Source organism: Caretta caretta, chromosome 8, assembly GCF_965140235.1.
Source record: "Caretta caretta isolate rCarCar2 chromosome 8, rCarCar1.hap1, whole genome shotgun sequence".
NCBI lineage: Eukaryota > Metazoa > Chordata > Testudines > Cheloniidae > Caretta > Caretta caretta.
The window spans coordinates 13,817,561-13,844,720 of record NC_134213.1 but is presented as its reverse complement, the minus strand read 5'-3'; the positions used below and the strand labels follow the sequence as shown (position 1 = coordinate 13,844,720).

The 27,160-nt window shown below is 39.8% G+C and overlaps 1 protein-coding gene across 1 annotated transcript in view; it reads right to left on the bottom strand.

The window, feature by feature from the left end:
- Positions 1–27,160, bottom strand: part of FSTL4 (follistatin like 4) — an 865,477-nt gene that overhangs the window by 312,621 nt on the left and 525,696 nt on the right. Inside the window, 1 exon segment of the mRNA XM_048861817.2 lies at positions 20,990–21,238. Coding sequence (XP_048717774.2) covers positions 20,990–21,238 — 249 coding nt within the window.

Below are 27,160 nucleotides of genomic sequence, written 5' to 3'. Positions count from 1 at the left end.
ATAAATGTTCAGTATCATTAATTGATTTATGGGTTTTGGTCATATGAATAATTTAAAACTCACTTGCAACTGCTTTGTTAAAAATTAATAACATGTTTGTAAGTTGTTTTTATAGTAGGTCCCATAAGAGAAAACAGGTAGTTACTGTAGATATTGTTTAAATATTGAAGATGAATCCAAATCAACCCTCAGTCCACATATCTTTGATTTGGGGGAGATCTGGATCCAGATTCTAATCCTAATATTGTGACTGACCACTGCATAATGGCAAAATCTTTGATCTAAACACACTTGAGCATTAGGAAAATTCAAACCCCAATCCTGAATTTTGTAGCTAGACCCAACTCTATTGAACACATCATGAGCAATGTATTGTGGCAACATTTAAAGACATCATTTAGCTTCATGCATTCTTGAGGAATTTGAGTTCTAGATTTCCTCATTCCTTTGCCAGAAGAAATGACATCACAATCACAGGCCAATAAGGCTGAAAGAATAATTTCACTCTAAACCCATTATCACACCTTTGTAATTTTCCTTCTGGTTGGCATTTCTGAAGTTTATTCTCAATCCAGATGTGAACTGTTTTGAAACATTTTAATAAAATCATTTGTGCATTAAGTCATGCCAGAATGAAAAAACAACAGTTTTCTTCAGTGTCTCCTATCTAATGATCTCTAATTACTGTAAAAACATTGAATTAAGCCTCACAATTCAAGTACTATCGGTAAATAGCATTAACCCCATTTTACACATGGAGAAACTGCAACACAAACAGTGAAAACTGACTTACACAAATTCACACACACAAATAGAATTTAGATGGTGGTCATCATTAAAGAGTCAGCATCTACTAACAGTGACTATTCTGTAGTTTCTGAGATACTGAAGTGTGACCGGGTGCCTAAGATGGACCACACTGAGAATGCCACACGCAGGGCAGACTGCAAGAAATAGGGCAGTCAATCCTCAAAATGCTGGTGTTTTATTTTATAATTAGATTCACTAAACCAGTAACAAAAGAGCTTCCGCAGTACCCGTCAATAACCTGATTCACTATACGTGAGGTTCTTCTAATCCCAAAGGATCAGCCACTTATATGGTCAATATGTATCTCAAATCTTACCCAAATATCTCGCTGTCAGCCAATCCTTAGTAAATGAACTAAAGATTTATTCATAAAAGAAAAGAATAGAGTTAAAATGGTTAATATCATATATATACAAATTATGGCAAAGTCTTTATATCAGGTTTGTAGCAGTGACAGAATAGATGCTGGCTTGCAAAAATCTCTCTGATAGCTTTCAAAAGATTGGAAGGTCCTCATTACATAGGTCAATATACTCCTTTTAGTTATAAATTCACAGTCCAAAGAATTAGAGCACGAAAGAAGCAAAATGGAGATGTCTCAGGTATCTTCTATATTCTTGGTCACGTGCATGGCAATTTACTGTCCCAAAGAAAGCCCACAACGCCTGTGTATGGAAAAAGAAAAGGAGTACTTGTGGCACCTTAGAGACTAACAAATTTATTAGACCAAAAGCTTTCTATGCTCTAATAAATTTGTTAGTCTCTAAGGTGCCACAAGTACTCCTTTTCTTTTTACAGATACAGACTAACAGGGCTGCTACTCTGAAACCTGTGTGTATGGAAAGCTACTGGCCCAAGATGGAGTCTCCGGTCACATGAGCCTATCACATGTCCTTACATGCTTTGCTGACTCACAGGGGGGTGGCCATTGGCTCCTTGTCCTTACTGTATGAGGCATCCGGGCAGGAAGACCTACTGGGCGGGATGCAGTTCTTCAATGGCCCATTGTGAGAGTTGAGTGCCCTTAATGGGCCATCAATACATAGCTGTCTAACCCTGATGTAAATCTGCCTGGGGGTTGTCACCCAGGACTACAACACATGTGTAAGATACAAGTACATAGCTAATATTCATAACTTCAGGTACAAAGATGATACATGTATATAAACAGGATAATCATACTTAGCCATTCATAACTTTTCTGTTGATCCCGTATATGACATACTTTGTACAAAACATATGGAATGTGTGTGATTGTGGTAACAACAGTGATATAAATGGTCACCTTTCTGATACACAGCACCATATGCAGCCTTCCCTGTACAGAGACTAGGAAATAGCTATTGAGTGTTAGTTGTCATCAAGAACTAACTTTGCAATAATAAACCCTGTATATGCCTTTCTAAAATATTTTATTTTACTGATGATCTGAAAAATGCCAACATTCTAAAGATAATTAAGGACTGGGAGCAAAAAATGTTACATTTTTTTAAAGGATTCAGCTGAGGTCCAGACAGCCTATTCATTTGCCTATGTCAATGAATGTTCATAACTATCAAAAAGAGCATGTACTCTGGCCTCCAAAAATAAGTAGTACCAACAGGTTTCAGAGTAACAGCCGTGTTAGTCTGTATTCACAAATCAGATGTCAAGAATTATAACATTCATAAACCAGTCGGAGAACACTTCAATCTCTCTGGTCACACAATTACAGACATGAAGGACGCTATCTTAAAACAAAAAAACTTCAAATCCAGACTCCAGCGAGAAACTGATGAATTGGAATTCATTTGCAAATTGGATACTATAAATTTAGGCTTAAATAGAGACTGGGAGTGGCTAAGTCATTATGCAAGGTAGCCTATTTCCCCTTGTTTCCCCCCCCCCCCCCCCAAGACGTTCTGGTTAAACTTGGATTTATGCTGGAAATGGCCCATCTTGATTATCATACACATTGTAAGGAGAGTGGTCACTTTGGATGAACTATTACCAGCAGGAGAGTGAGTTTGTGTGTGTATGGGGGTGGAGGGTGAGAAAACCTGGATTTGTGCTGGAAATGGCCCACCTTGATTTTCATACACATTGTAAGGAGAGTGGTCACTTTGGATAAGCTATTACCAGCAGGAGAGTGAGTTTGTGTGTGTGGTTTTTGGAAAAAAGGGGGGGGGTGAGAAAACCTGGATTTGTGCTGGAAATGGCCCACCTTGATTATCATACACATTGTAAAGAGAGTGGTCACTTTGGATGGGCTATTACCAGCAGGAGAGTGAATTTGTGTGTGGGGCGGGCGGAGGGTGAGAAAACCTGGATTTGTGCTGGAAATAGCCCAACTTGATTATCATACACATTGTAAGGAGAGTGATCACTTTAGATAAGCTATTACCAGCAGGAGAGTGGGGTGGGAGGAGGTATTGTTTCATGGTCTCTGTGTATATAATGTCTTCTGCAGTTTCCACAGTATGCATCCGATGAAGTGAGCTGCAGCTCACGAAAGCTTATGCTCAAATAAACTGGTTAGTCTCTAAGGTGCCACAAGTACTCCTTTTCTTTTTGCGAAGTAGTATCAACAGTACCCCGAACTTACAGTACCCCCTAAGAAATCCTTGTTTATACCTTAGTCACAAACATTCCCTTTAGGGAGGAAAATAACAAGAATCCATTTGCACGAGGCAAGAAAATGCCACTGTGGGATATATCCATAGCTCAGTGGTTTGAGCATTGGCCTGCTAAACCCAGGGTTGTGAGTTCAATCCTTGAGGGGGCCATTTAGGGATCTGGGGCAAAAATTGGGGATTGGTCCTGCTTTGAGCAGGGGATTGGACTAGATGACCTCCTGAGGTCCCTTCCAACCCTGATATTCTATGACTATGTCATACAGTAGGTGAGCAGTGTTGACCAACTAACTCTGTTACTACAGTAGGGTCAGACACTTAAGGGAATTCTTGAAACTGTCTATTCCTTTAGAATAATCCAACCACAGTTTCCTTTCTCCAGCACTACCAGATGAATGCAAGAATGGGCTTTTTTTTGTCTTGTCTACCCAGTTAGAAATTGTATGCATTGTTGCTGTAGCCACGTCGGTTCCAGAATATTAGAGAAGCAAGTATTTGGGTGAGGTAATATCTTTTATTAGACAAACTTCTGTTGGTGAGAGAGACTTTCGAGCTTACACAGAGCTCTTCTTCAGGTCTGGGAAACGTACTTAATGTCACAGCAAAATACAAAGTGGAACAGAATATAAGTAGTTAATACATATTTCAATACATTCAGTCCCCATCCTCTAAGGAAACCTGCACACCACTTTCAAAAGACGAGGCTGGGAGCTTAAATTCATAACTTTGCTGGACACTAAAAATCACGGACTGAACAGAGACAGTGGATTTATGGATCTTTGCAACAATTTACGACTCATTAACACCCACACACACCGCCCAGCTATCTCCCTTCCCTTCCCTCCTCTATGACTGGAGGGGTGTTAACTGGCCACTTCACCTTGAATGGTCCCTTGAAATGTGCGTTAACTACTTACGCTAACCAATCTGTTCCACTTTGTATTTAGCTGTTTCCCAAATCTGAAGAAGAGCTCAACGCCAGGGCTTGTCTACACTGGCACTTAACAGCGCTGCAAAAAACCACACCCCTGAGTGCTGCAAGTTTCAGCACTGTACCATGCTGGTATAGACAGTGCACTAGTGCTGGGAGCCGCGCCCCCAGCGCCGGTAGCTATGTAGCTCGGGAAGGTGGGTTTTTAGAGCGCTGGGGCAGCACTTTAATGTTGCCAGTGAAGACATGCCCTAAGCTGGAAAGCTGGTCTCTCTCACCAACAGAAGTTGGTCCAATAAAAGATATTACCTCCCCCACCCTGTCTGGTTAGAAATTGGCATGCAAGACCTCAGTTTGCAGTCAGTTGTTGTTATTATCTGATGGTTGTTTGGTGGCTTACATTCAATGAGTGGCCTCAGTCCATTTCCCAAAGGCTGCAATACTTCAAAATCAGCACCCCATATGGGGGTAGGGGGGTGGGAGGAACCCTAAAAACCTTATCATAAAAGGATACTAATTGCACCCATGACAAACTCTGAGGGAAGAATAAGAGACTGATTGGATAGAAAGACTGCACTCTCTATGGCATTGAGGACACTCAGCACTTTCCAGGAAGTTCTCTGTGCTTCCCAAGATCGGACCTTTTATGCACTGCTCTGTTTCCATTTTTCTACTGTACGGAGAAGCTAGAAGTTAATTTTCTGTGTGTATTGTGGCTAATATTAGCCAGGTATGAAAATGAAAGACTAGCACCCCGTCAGATAACAAGTGCACTAGTGAGCAGTACAAATGTTTTTATAGGAACACCAGCTGGTAAGTGTGAGCCACATCCTGGCACCTTTTCCCACATCCTTTCCTTTTAATTTCCCACCTATTTCCCCACACCTTTTGCTTTTATTTCCCACCTCCCTCAGCTTTCATTTCATTTCTCATCTCAAGTGTTAATGCTAGGCATCAAAATAAGCTTCATTCTCCCCTCTCAGCTTAAGTGAAAGGAATGCATTTCAGATGTTCCAATGGTGGTGTTTGAGTGGGATGAGTTTATGCTACCCTAAAGAATAATTAACTGCATTATGTATCTCTACCCTAAACGATCACTGAGCTGCTGCTCCAGCTGCGGCCATCTCACACTTTCTCAATCTCCTACCATGTCATAAAAATTTAGAGTGAACTTTTCTTTTCAGATGCAAATGGCTCTGTTGTGTGTTTCGGTAACTATATAAACAGCAATGATACCCTCCCTTATGTTCATACGTACTAGTGAACTGCCAAACTGAGTTTAATGTCTAGTTTGCTCAGAAGCAAGGTTGACAGATTGCATATTTCATAAATGGTGGGCTTACGTGACCCCAGTTCAGCCAATCTGCTTTAAATTATAAGAGGGAACGGACTCAGAATGAAAAATCCTGAGGTTTTCTTCCTTTAACTGTTGGCAGTGCTGCAGGGACATCCCTTAATTATTTTGTCCACTGGCTGATGCACAATGTGATAACACTAGGATCAATTCTGCCAGGTGTTATGCATATACTGCAGGGTGCTATAAACTTCCACTCTTGTTGTCTTTATGGATATTATGGTCACAGGCCCTCTAAAATCAAGACTGACAAGGATTCACAGATAGGTACTTATATAAGATGAGATGAAACAGCTGAAATAGAAAGGAGTCCATGAGTTAGATCCACAGACGTGTATCAAGGATCCTGCTCATGAATGACTTACCCCACATTTAAAAGCAAACTTCATGCAACTTGGTAGAACAACAAACACCTACAAGATCTCTGTCAAGCTTTCTTACAACTACAATACCCACCTGCAGAAGTAAAGAAACAGATTGATAGAGCCAGAAGAGTTCCCAGAAGTTACCTACTACAGGACAGGCCTAACAAAGAAAATAACAGAACGCCACTAGCGGTCACCTTCAGCCCCCAACTAAAACCCCTCCAACGCATTATTAAGGATCTACAACCTATCCTAAAGGATGACCCAACACTCTCACAAGTCTTGGGAGACAGGCCAGTCCTTGCCTACAGACAGCCCCGCAACCTGAAGCAAATACTCACCAACAACCACATACCACACAACAGAACCACTAACCCAGGAACTTATCCTTGCAACAAAGCCCGTTGCCAATTGTGCCCACATATCTATTCAGGGGACACCATCACAGGGCCTAATAACATCAGCCACACTATCAGAGGCTCGTTCACCTGCACATCCACCAATGTGATATATGCCATCATGTGCCAGCAATGCCCCTCTGCCATGTACATTGGTCAAACTGGACAGTCTCTACGTAAAAGAATAAATGGACACAAATCAGATGTCAAGAATTATAACATTCATAAACCAGTCGGAGAACACTTCAATCTCTCTGGTCACGCAATCACAGACATGAAGGTCGCTATCTTAAAACAAAAAAACTTCAAATCCAGACTCCAGCGAGAAACTGCTGAATTGGAATTCATTTGCAAATTGGATACTATTAATTTAGGCTTAAATAGAGACTGGGAGTGGCTAAGTCATTATGCAAGGTAGCCTGTTTCCTCTTGTTTTTTCCTACCCCCCCCCCCCAGATGTTCTGGTTTAACTTGGATTTAAACTTGGAGAGTGGTCAGTTTACATGAGCTATTACCAGCAGGAGAGTGAGTTTGTGTGTGTATGGGGGTGGGAGGGATGTGAGAAAACCTGGATCTATGCAGGAAATAGCCCAATTTGATTATGTAAAGAGTTGTCACTTTGGATGGGCTAGCACCAGCAGGAGAGTGAATTTGTGTGGGGGGGTGGAGGGTGAGAAAACCTGGATTTGTGCTGGAAATGGCCCACCTGTTGATCACTTTAGATAAGCTATTACCAGCAGGACAGTGGGGTGGGAGGAGGTATTGTTTCATATTCTCTGTGTGTATATAAAGTCTGCTGCAGTTTCCACGGTATACATCTGATGAAGTGAGCTGTAGCTCACGAAAGCTCATGCTCAAATAAATTGGTTAGTCTCTAAGGTGCCACAAGTACTCCTTTTCTTTTTGCGAATACAGACTAACACGGCTGTTCCTCTGAAACCTGTCACATAATTCACCCACTCCTGCACTCCCAAAACACCACTGCCTTTTGTTGGAGTTTTAAAAGCACAAGGATGGGGACCATTTACCTAAAATCACTTTTTTTCCCCACCGTTTCATCCGTGGTGCATTTTTTTTATTTTCCATTACGGCTTTACTGACCATATCTGAAATCTGTCATCACACACAAGATTAGTCTGTGGCTGGCTGGATGCCAGTACACTGCAACATACATTTGGATTTCTTAGTGATGAACAGCATACAGACACCACACCTCTAGCGGGTTCCACTGAAGAGATGTTTTTACAATTAGCTTGAATAGTTTAACTTCCAGGGGTGTCTATTAACATAATTCTCTATCAAAGAGATAGAGATATCCTATCAGCCTGTAAATTATGTCAAATATTTGCTTCATTAACAATTATCCTTTTAGGAGGAGGGGGAGGGAGGAAAGAGGTTCACTTGGAGTCTTCATTAGCTGTTTGTTAGTCTCTAAGGTGCCACAAGTACTCCTTTTGTTTTTCCAATGTAATTGCATACTTTTCCTTCTTTTATCCACTGTCCGCCTATACTATATCTGATGAAGTCCTTTGATTCCAGTCCCTTTTTCACCAGTGGGGTTGCCATTATAGGATGTAATGTTCCCAGACAAAGGTTTCAGTAGTGATAATGTGCATTAGACTCTAATCAGATGCTTTTGTTCTTTTATGATTCATCTTTGTTAGTCCAATTGGCATATGCTGTTGCTCTCTGTTGGGACTTCATCCGTGTTGTTTCTTTTGATTTTCTTCGCTAGGTTCATATTTTCTATTCTATTGGGAATTGTTACTACTTTTAACTTTAAACATGCAGGGCCTGATTCTTACGCAAGTCAAGTAATATCTTACTATGTAAATAGTCCTACTGATTTACGTGATAAGGGCCTGCTTGACATGAATAAGAGTGGAAGAATTGAGGAAGTATTTATTATTTAAATACTGAGAATGTTACAGAAGTCAAATTATGTTGCTTACGGAAAAAAATGGGCAAGAGAAATTTGAGTTTGCATTTTTTTTTAAATGGAGACAACTTGTCCTCCTTTGTGAACTGATAAAATGACAGGTTTCAGAGTAGCAGCTGTGTTAGTCTGTATCCGCAAAAAGAAAAGGAGTACTTGTGGCACCTTAGAGACTAACCAATTTATTTGAGCATAAGCTTTTGTGAGCTACAGCTCATTTCATCCACTGCATGCATCCAATGAAGTGAGCTGTAGCTCACGAAAGCTTATGCTCAAATAAATTGGTTAGTCTCTAAGGTGCCACAAGTCCTCCTTTTCTTTTTGATAAAATGATGTGCACTGGGGGTTTAGTCAAGGACTTTTAAAAACTGAAAACCATCTGTTTGAGTTTCTGTATAAAGGATGTGATGATGTGGCTCTAAAGAACTTTGCCAAGTATTACTGCACCAGTCCCACGAGGAGCGGGAGCATGCTGAAAAACTCATGAAGCTGCAGAACCAGAGGGGCGGTCGCATCTTTTTGCAGAACATCAAGAAACCAGATCGTGATGATTGGGAGAATGGGCTGACAGCAATGGAGTGTGCCTTGCACCTGGAAAAGAATGTGAACCAGTCACTCCTTGATCTGCACAAGCTGGCAACTCACAAGAATGACCCTCATTTGTGTGACTTCATTGAAACTCACTTTGTGAGTTTGTGTGGGATTAATCTACAAGAGGTGTCAAAGGGCACTCTCCCTAGAAAAACATAATATGTTCATCCTTGTTTTTTTTTTATTGCTAACATTTAAAAATGGGTATAAAAACACAAATACGTAAAAGAAAATTCATGAAAATAACTGTAATTAAATAAAAATATATAAAGAGCAAAAATATTGGTACTTTGATATGAAAGGACAAGTCTAGAATCCTAACATAGCCTTTCTAATAAGGGACGGCGGGGAAGGGCGAAGAGAGGACAGGTATTTTGGACCCAAAGGAAGGGACCCACAGTGTTTCTTTGGTTTCTCTACTGAAAAGGGAAATATTTTCTTTGTGCAAGATGAAATCCTAACACCCCTGATGTCTATATGTGTTTTTTCCCACTGACTTCAATGCAGCCAGGATTTTATTCAGAGCACTTTAAGGCTATATTACACACCCTTGGTGGCAGCGTGTAGTATACATATAACTACACACAGCCGTGAAAAGCAGGCGGTGTCCACGCTGCAGTGTCTAGCGACATATGTCAATGAAAGGGGAGAGGGGAGGCAACGGGGAATGACTGACACCCGTGCTCCATGCCAGAGTCTTTCCTTGCAGCGGGGAAGGGTTCCAGCAGCAGGGAGGTGGCAGGACACGACTCCACTAAAAAAAGCCATTTAGACAGGAAGGGAAGGCTTCGGAAAGTAGAGCGCACGTAGGGCATGCAGTCGCATACATACCCATGCCCTTCAGGTTTGGCTGTACTCTACTCACCTGAGCTGCGTCTCACCACAAACACTACTATTTACACCTGTGCTAGGGTAGCTATGTGCTCTACATGCTGCTGTAGGATGAATAAAGCCTTCACAGAGGAAGCCAGACAGCTGGATTTACAGTAAATAATCTTCTTCATCAACACCTTGAAAAGGTCTATTAACTAATTCTAGTATTGGATACAGGGGGAAATAGCCTCGGCTGAAGCTACACCAAGTCAGAATATGGTCCAAGAAGGTTTTCTATTTCTTGGGAACCAAGCTCTTGATCACCCCTTAGGACAGGGGTTCTCACAACAAATTTTTGGGTGGCCTCAAAGTGCGGCTACCAACTCTTGGTGGTGGACGCACTGATAAATTTTTCCTAAAATATTTAATTAGCTTTAGGAAAAACAAATAAATAGGCACATACATGGGTCCAAATCATTCTAGTTTATTGAATCTTTTTGCAGACTCAATAATAAAAATAATGTAGTTGTCTCTGTTGTTTACTGAACCTACATAGAATAGAAACACAAATAAGATGCTCTGTGGGTTCTTGTCTTTTTTGTTGATGTTTCTTTTGCTTTTTTGGTTGCTTTTTTTAAAAGACTTTCTAGCTAGTAAGTCTGCTGCTGTGAAAAGTGATATTAACAAACATACAAATATCACTTTTCACATCAGCAGACTTACTCAGTCCTGGCAAGCCCAGGGACAAATTAAGCCTTGGATGGGGAGGTTGGTAGGGAGGAAGTGGGGGTAACATAACAGGCTGGTGGAGGCAGTGGGGAGGTCAGGGGCAATGGGGGTGTGAGCCCCACAACTGGGGGTTGGAGCCCGGTGGCCAGAGCCTGATGCTCACCATCCCAGGGCTGGAGCCAACCCTACCATCCCCAAGAAGGTGGGGAACTCACTAGCTGCCTGCTTCTCCGTCATTTGTCTTTCCAGAGGGGGTCAGTGTCCAAACCCTGTGATGGCCCTGTGGGAGGGACCACTGCTTTGCCATCACTGCCCAGGAGGCTGTGGCCACAAGAAAAGCCACTGGTGGCTGCATTTGAGAAACGCTGCCTTAGAAGCTTCTAGTATGCACCCTGAATAGCTAGAGAGTCAATCCCAAAAAGATGAAGTTAGGAGGGGGTTCCAGTTGAAGGGTTGGGGAGCAGAAGCTATTTAGCTTTGCTGGTATTTAAATGAGAAAGCAGAAGAGAGAAGCAGCTGTACATTGTACAATAGTGGATGCCTTTAATGTAGTTTATACAATTAATAAATATATATACCAGCTCTGTCGATAGCAAATAAATATTTTAAATGTAATTTTACTACACTAAAATATAGAAATACTACTATTTATTGTAGCTATCTAGTTTTACAATCCTAGAAATCCCTTAGATAGATGTCCTGGATACTGATAAGATCATTATTAATGAGGCAATCCTGCATTGTGAAGATCCGAGCCTCTTTCTAAATGGGATTAATCATATGCTTGCCACCAATTCTCAATATGCTTTAGTTCCACTGGAGGCATCTGAACAAGCAATATTGTAAATTTAAAGTGGCAGATACTAACAGTCAGCGGGACAGCGGTCATTGGATATCACACACACTGATTTTTCCAGCTGGACAGCTACATAGTGTGAAACCGAATAGATTTTCTGGAAGTTTGTAAACTCTTAAACAGAACTAGTTCATATGTATTGAATTCAACCAAATACATGACCGTCCTCTCAGAAATGTTTCAGAATGCTGAAACCCCAAAACAAGCTGCTTCTAAGAGTGCAAGGTACAGAAGCCGGCAAATAAGATCCAGCAGTAAAAACAACACCAGTTGGGGCTGAATCGGTCTTATACAAGGCCAGTCGAAAGACACATTCGTTATCTGCCTGTGTGTGCTTTTTAATCAGAGGCTTTGTAGCTTACCTGCACTCAAACACTAAGATTTCTGTCAGCCTACAAAGATTATCTTGAGCTATTCATAATTAGAAAGAAACCTTCATAGTGTTGCAGAATGGAGAGAGATCAAGATCAGAGAGGTTGCAGATGGAAAAGTCCTATTAATCTATCCTATCCACACTCTTTCCCAATAAAGAATTGTTCATGGTAGAACAGTATATTTTCTAGAAATGGGTCCAGTCCCATTTTAACCCTGAAACTAGTGTAACCAACATCCCTGATCAAATATATTATTTCAAAGCACTGAGGCATACTTATCTAAAGGCACTAAATCCATTTCCTTTCACCTGCCCAGAGTCCCAGGATAAAGAGCACATATTGGTAAATAGTCTGTATCATCATTTTGAAAATAGGGAACCCAGAAGCAACTACCTTCTATGCCCATTGAAGAGGCTATATGGAATTCCACACTGATTTTGTGCTAAATTCTGACCTTAGGCTCATGCATATGCTTCTCACCGACTTCATCTAAGCGCAAAATTTGGCAAAAGTTTTATGAGGATGCAAATTGCTGCCAGGCCTTTGCTGCAAAATAAAATGATATATTAACGTAAAGGCACAAAATCTATTTAGCTTATTGAAAAAATATTACCAACATTTTGGGGGGAGTGGGAGGAGAAGAGAGAGAGAAAACAGGATTGGAATAAGAATATTAGAGTTTGTTCATGAGCTCATACATCTCCAATTTTCCAGTTAAATTGCTGTCAGATAAAATAAAATTAGAGATGTGGTATAGACTGGACGGAATCAAAATATTGATAAGGAAATCAGCATAGTACAGTGCGTTTGTAATGGAACGGTCAAGAATTTGTCAAGCTAGTGGCACTGAATGCATACAGTAGTACAAATTAAATCTGACAAGCTGTGGTGTAAAGTCACTGCAAATCCCAGCAAGAAAAACTAAGGTTTGTATAATAGGATGAAGAGGGTATGTCAGAATCTGACAAAAGTATATGCGAAGAATGAAGCAGGGAAAGTCAATGCAGCTCTTCATTCTGTAACATAGGTTTGACTGACAGGGGAGCATTTCAAGACTGCTGATCTTGCAAAAAAATAAATAAAAAACCCATGAAAAGGCAACAACATACAGTAAATCTAAATGGAAGAAAAATCTTCTAATGTGGGTACATTGCAAGGAAAATAAATTGTTACCAAGTGTTTGAAGAAACCCCAAAATTAGGGGAGAAAATAGAAAGGAATTACAGCAAGAGGAATAGTGTATGCACAGTATTTGACACACAAAAATAGTGAGAGACAAATGAGTGAAGAGAATAAGTGGGTGTAAAGAAAAAGAAGAAAAGAAAAATGAATGGAAGTGGAAATAAAAGAACTTTTGCTATGGGAAAACAAAGTAAGGATGGCAAATCCCTGTGCTAAAAACAATATTTTGCTGTGTTGCCAAAGTGTGTCTGTGCATCTACTTAAATAGAAAAGTCATAGACCAAAAGTGCATTTCAAATAAGTGGAAAAACTGTGATTGTGTTTGTGGATATTTTTGACTGTCCATAATTAATATTTTTTCTAAAAGGCAAAGGAATTTCATTCTTGTATATTTTGTTGCCCAATTACAATCACTAAGCACTTAGTGCCCCAGTTTCAGGGCAACTGCGCCTGCATTGCCCTTCTATGGTTCACCAAGGATACCTGCCTTAGACTTCTGGCTTTCAGTCATCACCTTTCTTGGGCAGAGACCCATGTTTCACTCACTCCTGACCAAGGATTTTAAGGCTGTGTAGCTCACTCCCTTACACTGTGATATCCTCAGCAAGCCAAACTGCCTAAAAAGGCCAGGGCCTGCACTTTGCTTTCTCTCCAAGGGCTATGAACAGCGTATTGCCCACAGTTATAGGTTACCACACAGCTCCTTCTAAGCAAGCACATTTATTCTATTTGTACAACTGTACTATTAGTCAGAAAAGCATCAGAGTCCCACTGGCCCCTGTGGAGATCAGGAAGGTGAATTGTCATCCAGAGTCTGTTTTCAGATGAAGTTTTGTGGGGATCCAACTTCCTGTTGGGGAGCAGAATCACTCTTCTCCAATTCTCCCTTAGCCTGTGCCTAGTTTCCACCTTATTCTTCCAGTATTTCCCTAGAACTCATCTTTGAGCATCCCAGGTTCTCATGTAGATGTCTGTCCAGCTGGATCATCTCTTGGGTGTCAAATTGCTGATCAATTCCAATTTTGCAAATAATGTATTCCATGATACCTTTACGGTAAGGTCTTACAAAAACAAAATTTTGTTGTATCCTGAACATTTTTACTGATACAAATTAGTGGTTGTCCACACTCTCCACTCATTCAGCAAGTCTGTTTGCCAATCAACCAGATTACTTCCAGACAATTTGGTCCACCTGCAGTGGACTGAAACAACTTTAATACTAACCTAACTGCCGTCTGCTGGTGCTAATAAATGTTGTGATACTGGGACTGAGGAGCCAATACTGGGAAAAAGGGGAACAAAATATGAGTTCACCAGGATGAATCTTAAATCATCTTCCATGGATTTCCTGACATGAATGCCTCCAGGGATGATTAATTCTTCTCCATGAAAGCTTAGTGGAAAGCCATCAAACCCTTATTCCCTAGAAAGAGGTGGGGTATCCTTTTTTTGGGGAGGGGGGTGAAAAAATAAAAGCATAAGTCTAAGGTAGGAGAGCGATCTCTGCCTAGGAAACTAACAGCTTTGCATAAGAAATAAAATGACCCAAATCAGAAGGACACAGGCTGTCACAGAGACTGGTAGTAAGAAAAAATGCTCGGATGAAGACGGAGTTAGTTTAGGACTTTAAATATACTTTATTTTCCCATTGTCCAGATTCAATTCCAGTTGCGCATTCAGCCTCCTAGTAACTATAATAGTACAGGGTAAAATGCCAATGAGGTACTGTGAATCAATCAACCTGTCCTTATACACTACTATCCCCAAAAGCAGCACATCTGAGCACTTCACAGATCAAGAACATAGACAATTTTTTTTAAAAAATTAAAATAAAAATTAAAAAAATGAAGAAACCAACATCTTAGACACTATCTTTGAGTAAGTGAAATGTGGTTGATCTGTAGTTATGTGTAAAGGCCATCAAGTCTGACATTTAGATAATTGGGTAAACTGGCAGACCATAAGGATTCAATCTATAGTGTTATTCAGATACTGCTACTTGGGGATTTTAATCTTAATTGAAGAAGCCAACAGGGAAAAGCACCTTGAAGAAGTCCTCTGTCAACGTAATCTTACTCAAATAATTAAAGTATCTACTTATGTTGATTATAGAAAACAAATAGAGAGCCCTTGCAGACTGACTGAGATAAACCTCATCTCTAGTTCAAACAGACCATTTTGCACTTTCAGGCTCTCTTCTCCAGCCCCTAAGATGGAACAGTGCAAACAGCTAAATTTATTATTCCAGTATATACGTTTATCAGCCTAACAGTTTATTATTATTAATATTCTTGTGATCGTAGAACGGCGCAATCTCCGCGAGGGCTGAAGGACTGATCGATCAAGGTGATCAGGCTGAATATTATTGTGCTACGTGTTGTGGAAACATACATTAAGAGACAATCCATGCTCCAAAAATCTTGCAGTCCAAACAGATAAGACCGATAAAGGATGGATTAATGGAAGCATTATTATTCATGGTCTACAGATGGAAAACCAAAGCATAGAGAGATTAGGGATGTAACTGCATTGCAATCGGAGGTGTGACTCCAGCACATGTGACCTACCCAAGCTAGCTGTGCTCTAGCTAGCTCAAGGGAAGCCACAGCAGAATGGGCAGCAGCATAGGCTATACAGACCCACCCAGGACCCTGAGCATGTATGTACTCGAATGGCTAGCCCACGATGCTGCAGCTGCCCTGCTACTAGGTACGTCTACACAGCAATCGCTGGTTTGATTGCTTCTTGTGTACACATACCAAAACTCATTTTAATCTAGGTAGCCCAGCAGTGAAGCCATGGGAGCATGCCACACCTTCACTTACTATTGGTACAAAGTTAGCTTGGGGAAGTCAACAACATGCGGCAGTCACACCTCCGATTGCTGTGTAGGGATACCCTTGCCAAGGTTACATGGGAATAGAACCCAGGTCTTCTGCCTCTCAGTCCAGTGTTTTAACTATAAGAAGAAAAGGAGTACTTGTGCCACCTTAGAGACTAACAAATTTATTTGAGCCTAAGCTTTCGTGAGCTACAGCTTATTTCATCGGATGCTTTCAGTGGAAAATACAGTGGGGCATATTCTCTGTGTATATAAATCTCCCCACTGTATTTTCCACTGAATGCATCCGATGAAGTGAGCTGTAGCTCACAAAAGCTTAGGCTCAAATAAATTGGTTAGTCTCTAAGGTGCCACAAGTACTCCTTTTCTTTTTGCGGATACAGACTAACACGGCTGCTACTCTGAAACCTGTTAACTATAAGAGTATCCTTCCTCTAATGGACATATGGTAAGTGGCTCTTTATATGTTTTGACTGGAGAATTTTGTTTCCCAATATCTGTAAAATCTATTTTTTTTTTTTTGCTTGTCTTGTTTTTTGCCCAGGTGTGAAAGTTTTTTCACACAACTCCTATTCGCTGAAGAGTGACTCTAAACATTGCTCCATTGCTGAAATGTTTAAGGGTTTCTTGAAACCAAAACACAAAACTATTTCTTTCTGACATAATTTCATGGTTTATTCAGAAAACTATTCAAGCATGACACGGTATCATTAGATATTATGCAGCCATTGCAAGGACACTGATTACTGAAATAAGAACTCATTTTCTTTAACAGTATATAAAATTAAGAATGACTAAAAAACTGGTTCAAAAATATCATTTTAAAAGTGCAGACTATATGCAAGTATGAAAAAAAAAATTCCAACAACTTTCTAATGAGGAGGGAGAAGTATAAGGCCTAATTTTAAAGCTGCAATGAGCACTTGCAGCTGCATTGGCTTCAATTGAATTTGCCAGGGTTTAACACTTTGGGAAATAGATCACGAGCTCACTTGTTGAACCTGCTCTTTTTTAGAAAGTTAAGAGACACTATGATACTGTGTTTTCCAAACTGAGTATCTCTAATCTTGTAACTGGCTATGCTGTATGTGGAACTAGAGCACAGGGAACGGATATTCATCGCAAGGACAAAGTATGTAACTTGTTAATTACTTTGGCTCCCACTAATACGTTATTGAGGGAAAATGCCATAGATCAATTCATTCCAGTACAATATTTAATTAAATAAGGATCAGCATAAACTCCATGAGTAGAAACATTCGATTACTCTTCTAGGGCAAAATGAGACATCAGCTTGTTGCTGTTGCCCTGTTTCCAGTTTTTCCAAAAAGACATCAATAAAAATGAAGCTTTCAAAAATTAATTTGTATGCACAAAGTAGTTTGTTAATGGTTTATTTTCTGCAAATGAAACAGAATCAACAATATTTATAGAAATAGACCTAGGCAGATTCAAAAAGTTTATAAAACAAACTAATTCCACTGACCCACCTGTATTTTATTCTTGTATATCTGCCTTTACCCTCTCCCTTTTCACTCTTACTATTTAAAAAAATAATTCTGTCCCTTGTAAGACAAGATAAATTGATTTTGAGGCTAATTAGCTTTTAATGATAATGCATCACACAAGATGGGAATGGCAGCCATTTCTCCCTCATTAAAGATGGAAGGATAGCCCAGTGATTAGGGCAGGGTACAATTCCCTGCTCTGCCACAGAATTCCTACATGGCCTCAGCTAGTCACTTTGTCTCTCTGTGTCCCAGTTTCCCTTCTCTAAAAACTTCCCTAACTCACAGAGGGGTTGTGAGGACAAAGACATTAAAGATTATGAGGCATTCAGATACTATGGTGAGGAGGGTCATAGAAATACCAAAAATAGACGTATTTCTGCCATTGAATCCAACTTTTTTTAAAAAATACCCTTTACTATTATCATGTACAAACACTTATGAATAAACAAGGGGTGATGAATAGCTCTGCAGACATTCAAATACTTCTGAATATCAAGTGTCCAGTGATCTAAAGCTAAAGGAATTATTCTCATACTTGACCACCTAATTACCACTGGGAAATATGGAACACCCCACTCTTCTTTCTTCTGGTACCCGGAGCTACATTTGATAAATGTAATTTTCAGCTACACTTTATATTCAGTCGTATGTGCTCTGTACGGCATGTCACATTATATTGGAAATAATCTGTGATTGCTCCCAGTACATTGCGTTATATCACATGGCTTCTGCTAGTGCAATCTCACTTGATTTGTGACCCTGCGGCACACTACCTAAGAAAATATGCTTTAAAAATCATGGAGCACAGCTCCCTTCAAGATCTGACCCATTGATAATAATGGAAATATGTTTGGAAGGAATTGGCTGTAGTTATGAATAAGCCAGTTGAGTATTTATATTTCCTATTTGTGACTAGACTCTTATTTAACATCTTTATAACTTAATTATGGTAGCGTTTAAAGGCTGACCAGGGCCAGACCTTATTGTGAGAGCTGTTGTAGAAACAGGGAGTAAAAGAGAGCCGACAGACAGCTTATCGTCCAAACCCTTGATCCTACAAATGGATCTGTGTGGGGGTATCCTTTGTGCCTGTGTGAAGTCTCATTCACTTCAATGGGGCTCCACATGGACATAATGGGTCCAACAATGCAGAACTGATTGCAGGTTGGGGGTGTAATGTATGAAACAGAAATACCCATATTGTTCAGTTATCTGTACCTACAGTATGAGTTATTACAGAGCCACTAAATCTTTACTTTAAACCCATTCTAATCCTTTTGATAATCATGCTGCAATGACCAATATAATAATCTCCCTAAATTTCAGGCATATCAGATAGAAGGTAACAGAGGAATTAACAAAATAAGAGAGAACTTGGTAGACTAGTTGTAGAAAGGGTTTTATAATGCCATCTGACCTTCATTATATTTAAGCAGCAGTGTGAGTTATACCTCTAAACCTCTCCCTCTTTTCTCAGATTAGTTGCTCACACCAACTCTAATTCTTCGTTGGTGTAAACTGTTATCAATCCACTGACGTGAATGGAGTTGCGCCAATTTGCACAAGCAGATAATTTGGTCCACTTAATTTTCTTTCTCCTTTTACAAGGAATGCTGTTTGGATGGCTCATGATGATACTGGGGAAGCTAGATATAATCCCTGATATGGAAGGCAAATTCTAAAACGAACATTTATAGTTGCGCTCTGACAACAGTTTCCTAGTTGGTAGGTAGCTATCTTCCTACATGCTGGTTTTCACAATGTTTCTGTCTTGAAAATTTCACAGGTTAATGAGTGGAGAAGTACAGTTTCCAAAAGAGAGATTGTACGGCAAATCTAAATAAATACAGAAGAGACTACACCATTAAAATTATTTTAGAGCAATGCAAAGCTGATTGGATACACAGACCCAATGTCAGAGCTGTTGTAAGCAGGTACAACACTGTTAGGACTGGAGTCTGCCTACAAAATCTTCTTAGAACTCCTAATTTCTCTCAATTCAATTTCCCCCCATTTTTATGCTATCCCATAATTCTTAATGAGAGTTATACATTCCATGCATTCCAGGTAGGGCTGAAATTGAGAGTTCGTATAGGTACTCATTATGAACGGTCCCTGTTGTAAATCGAAAGGAACACCTTTCAAGTCAATGGAGTCATGCTGGTATAAAACTAGCATGAAATAGAATCAGGTCCTTCATCCACATAATTTGCTTTTGAACTGGTCCAAATGAATTCAGAGGTTAACTTGTATTAGACATACAACCAAATTGTCAGAAGTGGCCACTTGTTCCAAGTGCCTCAACTTCTGGATGCCCAACTTGAGACACACTGGTCCTGATTTTTAGAAGTCCCGGATACTCGCAGCTTGATGTAACAGACCATTTGAAAGCCATTTGCAGTAATTATCCTGCAGAAACTGTTTCTTCACAGTAATTATCTAGAGGTAGGTTCTCTGATCTCTGTCAATTAACCAGTTTCCAAAAACTTCAATGATATCTAAAGGAACGCCAATGAATCTGGAGCACTGCATGTATTCCCTGCTGCATTCATGATTTGCTCAATACCAAGGTCACTTCTGATTGAACTTGGAAGAAAGAAAAAACAGAAATCACAAAGATGATGAAGGACAATCCTAAGTGGGGGGTCTCTGGAGGAGAGTTCCATTTGTGTTAACTTTAGCTCTTGCCACTAATTCTGGTAGAATCCAGATTTTAATTGCTTAAGTGAATTGTTCACGTCCTGCATTTTGGCTATGTCAGATTTTTCTGCAGGGGACAAGCATTTATTCAGCCACGCAGCTGTTCCAAGACTGATATCACTGCTTCTGCCACTGTCAGAACAGACAACATTTGTGAATAGTGGTGTGTGCATTATAACTTATAGGGTCACTCTGTCTGTGGGAGCATCTCACTCCAGAATGCCTTAGCCTTAGGACATACTTCACTTTTTATTGGGCAGGTGTATTTATGAGTTAAATTGACCTGCTAATTATTACTCTCATCTTGTTCAGCTTTGGTCATGACAGCTTTAGCCTATTATTTCTCATATATACACTCACTATTTCCCCCCATCCCTCTCATCTCATCCCACTATTTCTTCTTCTCATTGCTGGCACAACAGCAGTGATCCAAATGGCATGGAAGATAATTAATTGTATGTATAGCCAAATACCACCAATACAATTCTTTCTTGATTGTTGCTGAAACATCCCTGGCACATCCACAAATCCTCTAATTCTCACCTACTGTGGAATCCATTGCCAAAACCCCAATAATGTGGGACACTAAGTTTCCACATTCAGTTATATGAGAAAATTATGACTTTCTGTTCCCCTCACAGAGCACTTATGATTTCCACTTCAACCCTTATGTAACAAAGTGTATTATTTCCAATGTGTTTGTCCCGTTCAAAGCGTTACAAAACAAATTCCATAGTAAAGTGTTATTACATTTGAAATTGTTAAGTACCTACTGACTACAATGCATACAATGTATACAATGATGTTCATTATTTACCAGTCTGATTTCATTCTGGGTAACAATGCTCATGGATTTAATAGCTTCATAAAGTGTCGTGCCAGAATAAATCACCCTCAAAAATGTATCTCTTAGAAATAATATGTAGCACACAGTCATTTATCACAACTGAGGTAAGATGGAAACATATAATAAATGATATCCTACCTTTGAAGAAACAGTCCTTGCTGTGGATAATGTAGATTTTCTTCCTCTGCAAGCATGAGGCTCGGTGGAGTTCACAGTGATTTTCATAAAATTTGCCATCAGATCCACAGACTGGCATATATCTGGGCTTGCAGTCTTCTAGGCATTTGCATTCAGGCTGATTAGTCTCCTTGTTCACAACACACTTACTTCCCCGGCCACAGTATTTTTTTTCGCATGATGCATGTAGGCCATCTTGCCCATAAAGCACTGAAAAAGTAAAAAGCTTAAACATTAACTATATTTCCTTAACAGAATTGAACAGTTCTTTTGTTTTAGCATGTACATTCCAAGCTTATAGAATATAAGGATTCCAAGGATACATGGGCATCCCATGGACAATATTGCATCTGTGATACAGAGAGTATCTTCATACACAGGCTAGCAGTTTTACAGCCCCCACTGAGCAATGCATTAAAGTGTGTGCTTAAGTGGTTTGCTGAATAGTGATTGGCATAAGAATGTGGTTAAAGGTAAGCATGTGCTTTGCTGAACCATGGTCTTCAGTTACTAAAACCTATCCTATGTTCATTCTGCAGTTCTGATGTGGTATTTTAAGACTTTGTTGGGATTAGATTCTTCCTTCCCAACTTAAACATTGAAAAATTAATGTCTATTGGCCTGTATAAGCATCGATGGCCAAGCTAGATGTGGATCTTTTTTTCTGGTAAAACTAAAGGTTCTTGAATTCAAAGAAGTCTACTCAGGTATCACTCACTTGGGCCCTCTCATCTGACACTGGCAGAACCCACAGTGGCTATCAGTGACGCAATTAAGACTCTGAGAGCTAGTGAAAATTAAAAAAAGAACGAAAAAATGTGTAGGACCGATCCATAGCAGGGGTCAAAGATTAATCTTTTTTGTGTAGGGTGGAATTAATCATATTAATGTGCTAGCTTAACTTTGTGGCAGATACTTTGGTTCACATTGGCTGTACCGTATATTAGGGGTGGTTAGTTCTTTAACTTCATTCTAGTATTTTGCATTACTTAGTTATATGCAGGATAGATACCTATTGGCAGATCTCTTATAAATGTATTAAATAGATATCAGTAAAGAACTCACTCTACAAAAGCAAAACAGATATTTATTAACTATTAGTTAATCCATTGCTTTTATTTCACTTTTATATCATAATAAACAAATCACTCAGATACTCTAACCATGCAAACCTCCATTTAGCACCCCATGTACTATGTGCCAGACACACTGGTATCCTCACCTATGTTGGCTATCAGCTTCCTACATGGGTGACATTTTCAAAAGTGCTCAATGTTGACCTAACTCTGCTTCCAGTGAAGTCAATGATAAAATTCCCATTGACTTCAATGGAAGCAAAGTTAGGCCAATACTGAGAGCTTCTGAAATCTCTCTCCTGCAAGGAGTCTCATCAGAGTCAATGGAATTACTAATGGAGTTAATTGCTTCCCAATATGAGTGAGGCCATCAGCACCGGGCCCTATGTAAATATAACAATAAATAATGTCTAGTTTCTTTTAGGTATTAGCACAATATGATGAACTGAACATTACTTGTATTTTCTATTGTTTTATGTTATTATAAGCCTAGGAAATTTAATTCTAGGCTGTAATAGCACAGCACCTAAAATTTCTGCACTGAAGGGCTTACAACAGACCTATTATTACTATAATTTATAGAGGACAGGATATTTTGAAATAAGCCACTGTACAAAGAGTAATAACTAGCATTATACTCAATTATGAGTTTTGGAAAATTAGAAGATTACTGTGCTGCATTAATTGCAATAAGCATAACATTGAGAATTACAAAGGGATGTTGCAGAATGAATAATTAAAAAATGAAGGTAGTTTGGTAACCAATGTTTTACTGCAAGCTTTAATTAATCTCCCTTGTTGCCCATTTATGATTTCCCAATACTACATGCTGATAGAAAATGCAACAGTGTTAAAAAGCAAGACCTCTGAATCCATTGCAAACACCAAGGGGTTAAAAATAGTTGTACAAAATGCAAGTCAAAGTTTCCACATGTAACAAAACCCATTTTTGCTTGCTCCTTGTTAAGTTTTTGTTTTCATCACTGAAAACTCGAAAGGAAAATAATCTGTTATTGGAGGATTAACTATTTGACTCAATAACTCATTAAAATTCCTACACCTTGGCAGGCTAAGAAATATTGACTTTTTCCTGACCCATAATAAACTAGAAGGCCAAAAGTGTCTCTGGGCAGTTTAAAAAGTACAGTCCCTCAGAGGGAGATCTGAATATCCTTTATTCACTTCACTAATTGTTCAGCACGTCTCTTCAAACTATTCACAGCAATACACATATTGTGACCTCTACATGACCTACTGTCAAGGTCATCTGTCATTACAGTATCTATTGTTCATTTGTCAGAACAAAGGTTGCGTGAGTGAAGAAACCCTCTTAAACTTTCATTATTATAGTTGCTTGGCTTGTTCAAAAGAATGTGGCACACTAGGAAATGCATATCAGCATTTGCTGGTGCAGTTTAAGGTAAAATATTTATTTTAGATTACATTTTTTGTGTTTTGTTTGTTGATTCAGGTAAGATCATTGATCTCCCACCCCTTCTACAAAAATCGGAACTAAATTAGATCTGTTTCTATGCTTTCTTCTTCGATCCCAGATATCCTACAGAGTGATCACCCACACGGAGTCCACAGGCATTCTTTTGCAGGATGGAAAAGGTTGCGTTCCTGCAAATCCTGGTTGCTCGCTTAACACGGTAACCTTTCCTGGATTGTGTGGATGTGCTGGGTTGTGGAGGGGATTTTAGTAATGTTAAACGATCCACCCCTACACACACACACCCATCCTTCAGCGAGGCTAGATTTCTAACTAGTACACAAAGCAGAGCTAGTTACTTTGCTCTCTGGTATATATTCTGCAGTGTGTTGCTAACACTAGCTGGGAGCTGCATGCTGCCCTTTTTGAAGAAAAAGCACACACTGCCCCCATTGCATATTTATTCCCCCCCCCCCCCACTCCCTGCCCCAATCCATCCTGAGCCATCCTTCACTACTATAGCCACTCTTAAAACATAGTAGCTGTGTGCCCCGCCCACCTCATCATTATGGCTGGATAGGCAAGGACAAGATTTCTACCTTAGCATCAGCTTGATCTTTTTTGTCTTTTGTTGGTTTCTCTCATAATATCTGCGTTCTTGAAAAACAAACATTTGTGTTCCCATTGTAATGCAAATATTACTGACCTTTAATGCTGTGACCAAGTTTGGGTAAGTAACGATATATATAAGACCTCTAGGTACCTCAAGCCTTGCCTATTCTACATACAACAAAATGATCATTTAAAACATTTCTGGCTTTTGTTCATGGATAGATTTATGCCATTCTACTGGCCATGGAATTCCTGATGGTAACTTTTGTGCAGGCTAGATTCCAGTAACTGCTTGAACCCCCCTGTGGTCGATTTAGTGAGTCTTCACTAGACCCACTAAATAGACTCCCCAGTGGATCCATCACCTCAGTGGCTATCCCCGGTAAGTGTAGACATACCCTAAGTTAACTTAGACAGCACTACTAATAAAGAATAGTTATGACCAAGATTTAGGTCCATCAAACATGAGTGAGTAAACATTAAGCAGTCATGAGATAAGAGGGAAGGTCCTCTTATGGCTCAGTAACTGGTTAAAAGACAGGAAAAAAAGGGTAGGTATAAATGGTCATTTTTCAGAATGGGGAGAGGTAAATTGTCATGTCCCCAGAGATCTGTATTGGTACAGTGCAGTTTAACATATTCATAAATGATCTGGGAAAAGGGGTAAACTGTGAGGTGGTAAAAACTGCAGACGATACAAAATTACTCAAGATAATTCAGTCCAAATCAGATTGCAAAGAATTACAAAGGGGTCTCACAAAACTGGGCGACTGGGCTAGAAAATGGCATATGAAATTCAATGTTAGTAAGCGCAAAGTAATGCACATTGGAAAAAGTTTCAGAGTAACAGCCGTGTTAGTCTGTATTCGCAAAAAGAAAAGGAGTACTTGTGGCACCTTAGAGACTAACCAATTTATTTGAGCATGAGCTTTCGTGAGCTACAGTAGCTCACGAAAGCTCATGCTCAAATAAATTGGTTAGTCTCTAAGGTGCCACAAGTACTCCTTCACATTGGAAAAAGAATTCCAACTATACATGCAAAATGATGGGATCTAAATTAACAGTTAACACTCAAGAAAGAGATCCTGGAGCCATTGTGCATGGTTCTCTGAAAACATCCACTCAATGTGCAGCAACAGTTAAAAAAGCTAATGGAATGTGAGGAATAATTAGGAAAGGGACAGATAAGACAGAAAATCATAATGCCACTATATAAACCCACATCCTGAATACCGCATGCAGATCTAGTCACCCCATCTCAAAAAAGATATATTAGAACTGGATAAGATACAGAGAGGGCAACAAAAATGATTAAGGTTATGGAATAGTTTCCATTTGAAAAGAGATTAAAAAGACTTTTCAGCTTGGAAAAGAGATGACGAAGAAGGGATATGATAGAGATCTATAAAATCATGAATGGAGAAAGTGAAAGTGTTATCTACTCCTTCACATAACACAAGAAACAGGGATCACCCAATGAAATTAATAGTCAGCAGATTTAAAACAAACAAAAAGAAGTACTTCTTCACACAACACACAGTCAACCTTTGGAACTCGTTGCTGGGGACGTTGTGAAGGCCAAAACTATAATGGGGTTCAAACAACAATTAGATTATTTCATGGAGGATAGGTCCATCAATGGCTATTAGCCAAGATGGTCAGGGATGCAACCCCATGCTCTGCGTGTCCCTAGCCTCTGATTGCCAGAAGCTGGGTTTGGACAATGTGGGATGGATCACTTGATGATTGCCTGTTTTGTTCATTTCCTCTGAAGCACCTGACATTGGCCACTGTCAGAAGATAGGATATTGGATCATTGGTCTGACCCAGTATGGTCATTCTTATGTTTTTATGAGTAGGAGGATCTCAGTCATACAAGAGGAATCCTCACAGAAGTCACCAATTGTGGCACTGGAACAATGGTCCCGGTGGCACAAAACTTTTGCTTGTTTCAGCTGTGATATTCTCTTCCCCTTATTTATAATTGGAACATGAATATTTATTTGCATTATAGTAGCACACAGAGACTCCAATCAGGAGCAGGGAATGACTATGGTAGGCAATGTAGAAACATAAGGGAAGACAAGATCCCTGCCCTAAAGACCATACAACTGAGTGCCATAGTTTGGTCACAGGGAAAAACTTTTACATACAATTTAGTTAAATCCTTGCAAACAGTGCTACAAAATGGAAATCCTGAAACAACCTTCAGTGTAGCAGCGCTTGATACTTTGGTTACCTTTGCAAATGGCTGCAAATTAAGTATTTGGTTAATGATAATGATGCCACTGGGACATTTCCCTACTTAGGAAATAATGCACCAGAACTTCAACTGTATAAGTTGGCACAATGCTATTGAAGTCAATGATTTGCATTGATTTATACCAGCTAAAGACTAAAACAAATTTAATGTCATACTAATATTTGTAGGTTTGCCATTCTCAGCAATTAACTTAATTGAAGGATTATCTAACTGAAGGGTCTACATGGGGAAGCTACTGTGGTGCCCCAGACTGTGTGGTGCATCCCATTACATATTCTTTAGCAGACAGACTTTAAAGATAAAGGCTTAAGATACACTGAGCAGTCCAGAAGCCACATGGAGGATTTTAAAAGACATTCTTAATTAATTAGCAGCTAAGGTAAGTACAAGTCCCCCATTAAACTTTTGACCTTGGTCATCCAGTGTAAAATCTTTCTGAAGTCTCAGAATCACACGACTGGAAGGGACCTCAAGAGGTCATCTAGTCCAGTCACCTGCACTCTTGGCAGGACTAAGTGTTATCTAGACCAGTAGTTCCGAAACTAGGGGTGCCGCTTGTTCAGGGAAAGCCCCTGGTGGGTCGGGTTGGTTTGTTTACTACCGCGTCCGGAGGTTCAGCCAATTCCGGCTCCGACTGGCAGCGGTTCACCACTTCAGGCCAATGGGGGCTGTGGGATGCGGCGGCCAGCACGTCCCCCGGCCTGCACTGCTTCCTGCACTTCCCATTGGCCGAGAATGGCAAACTGCAG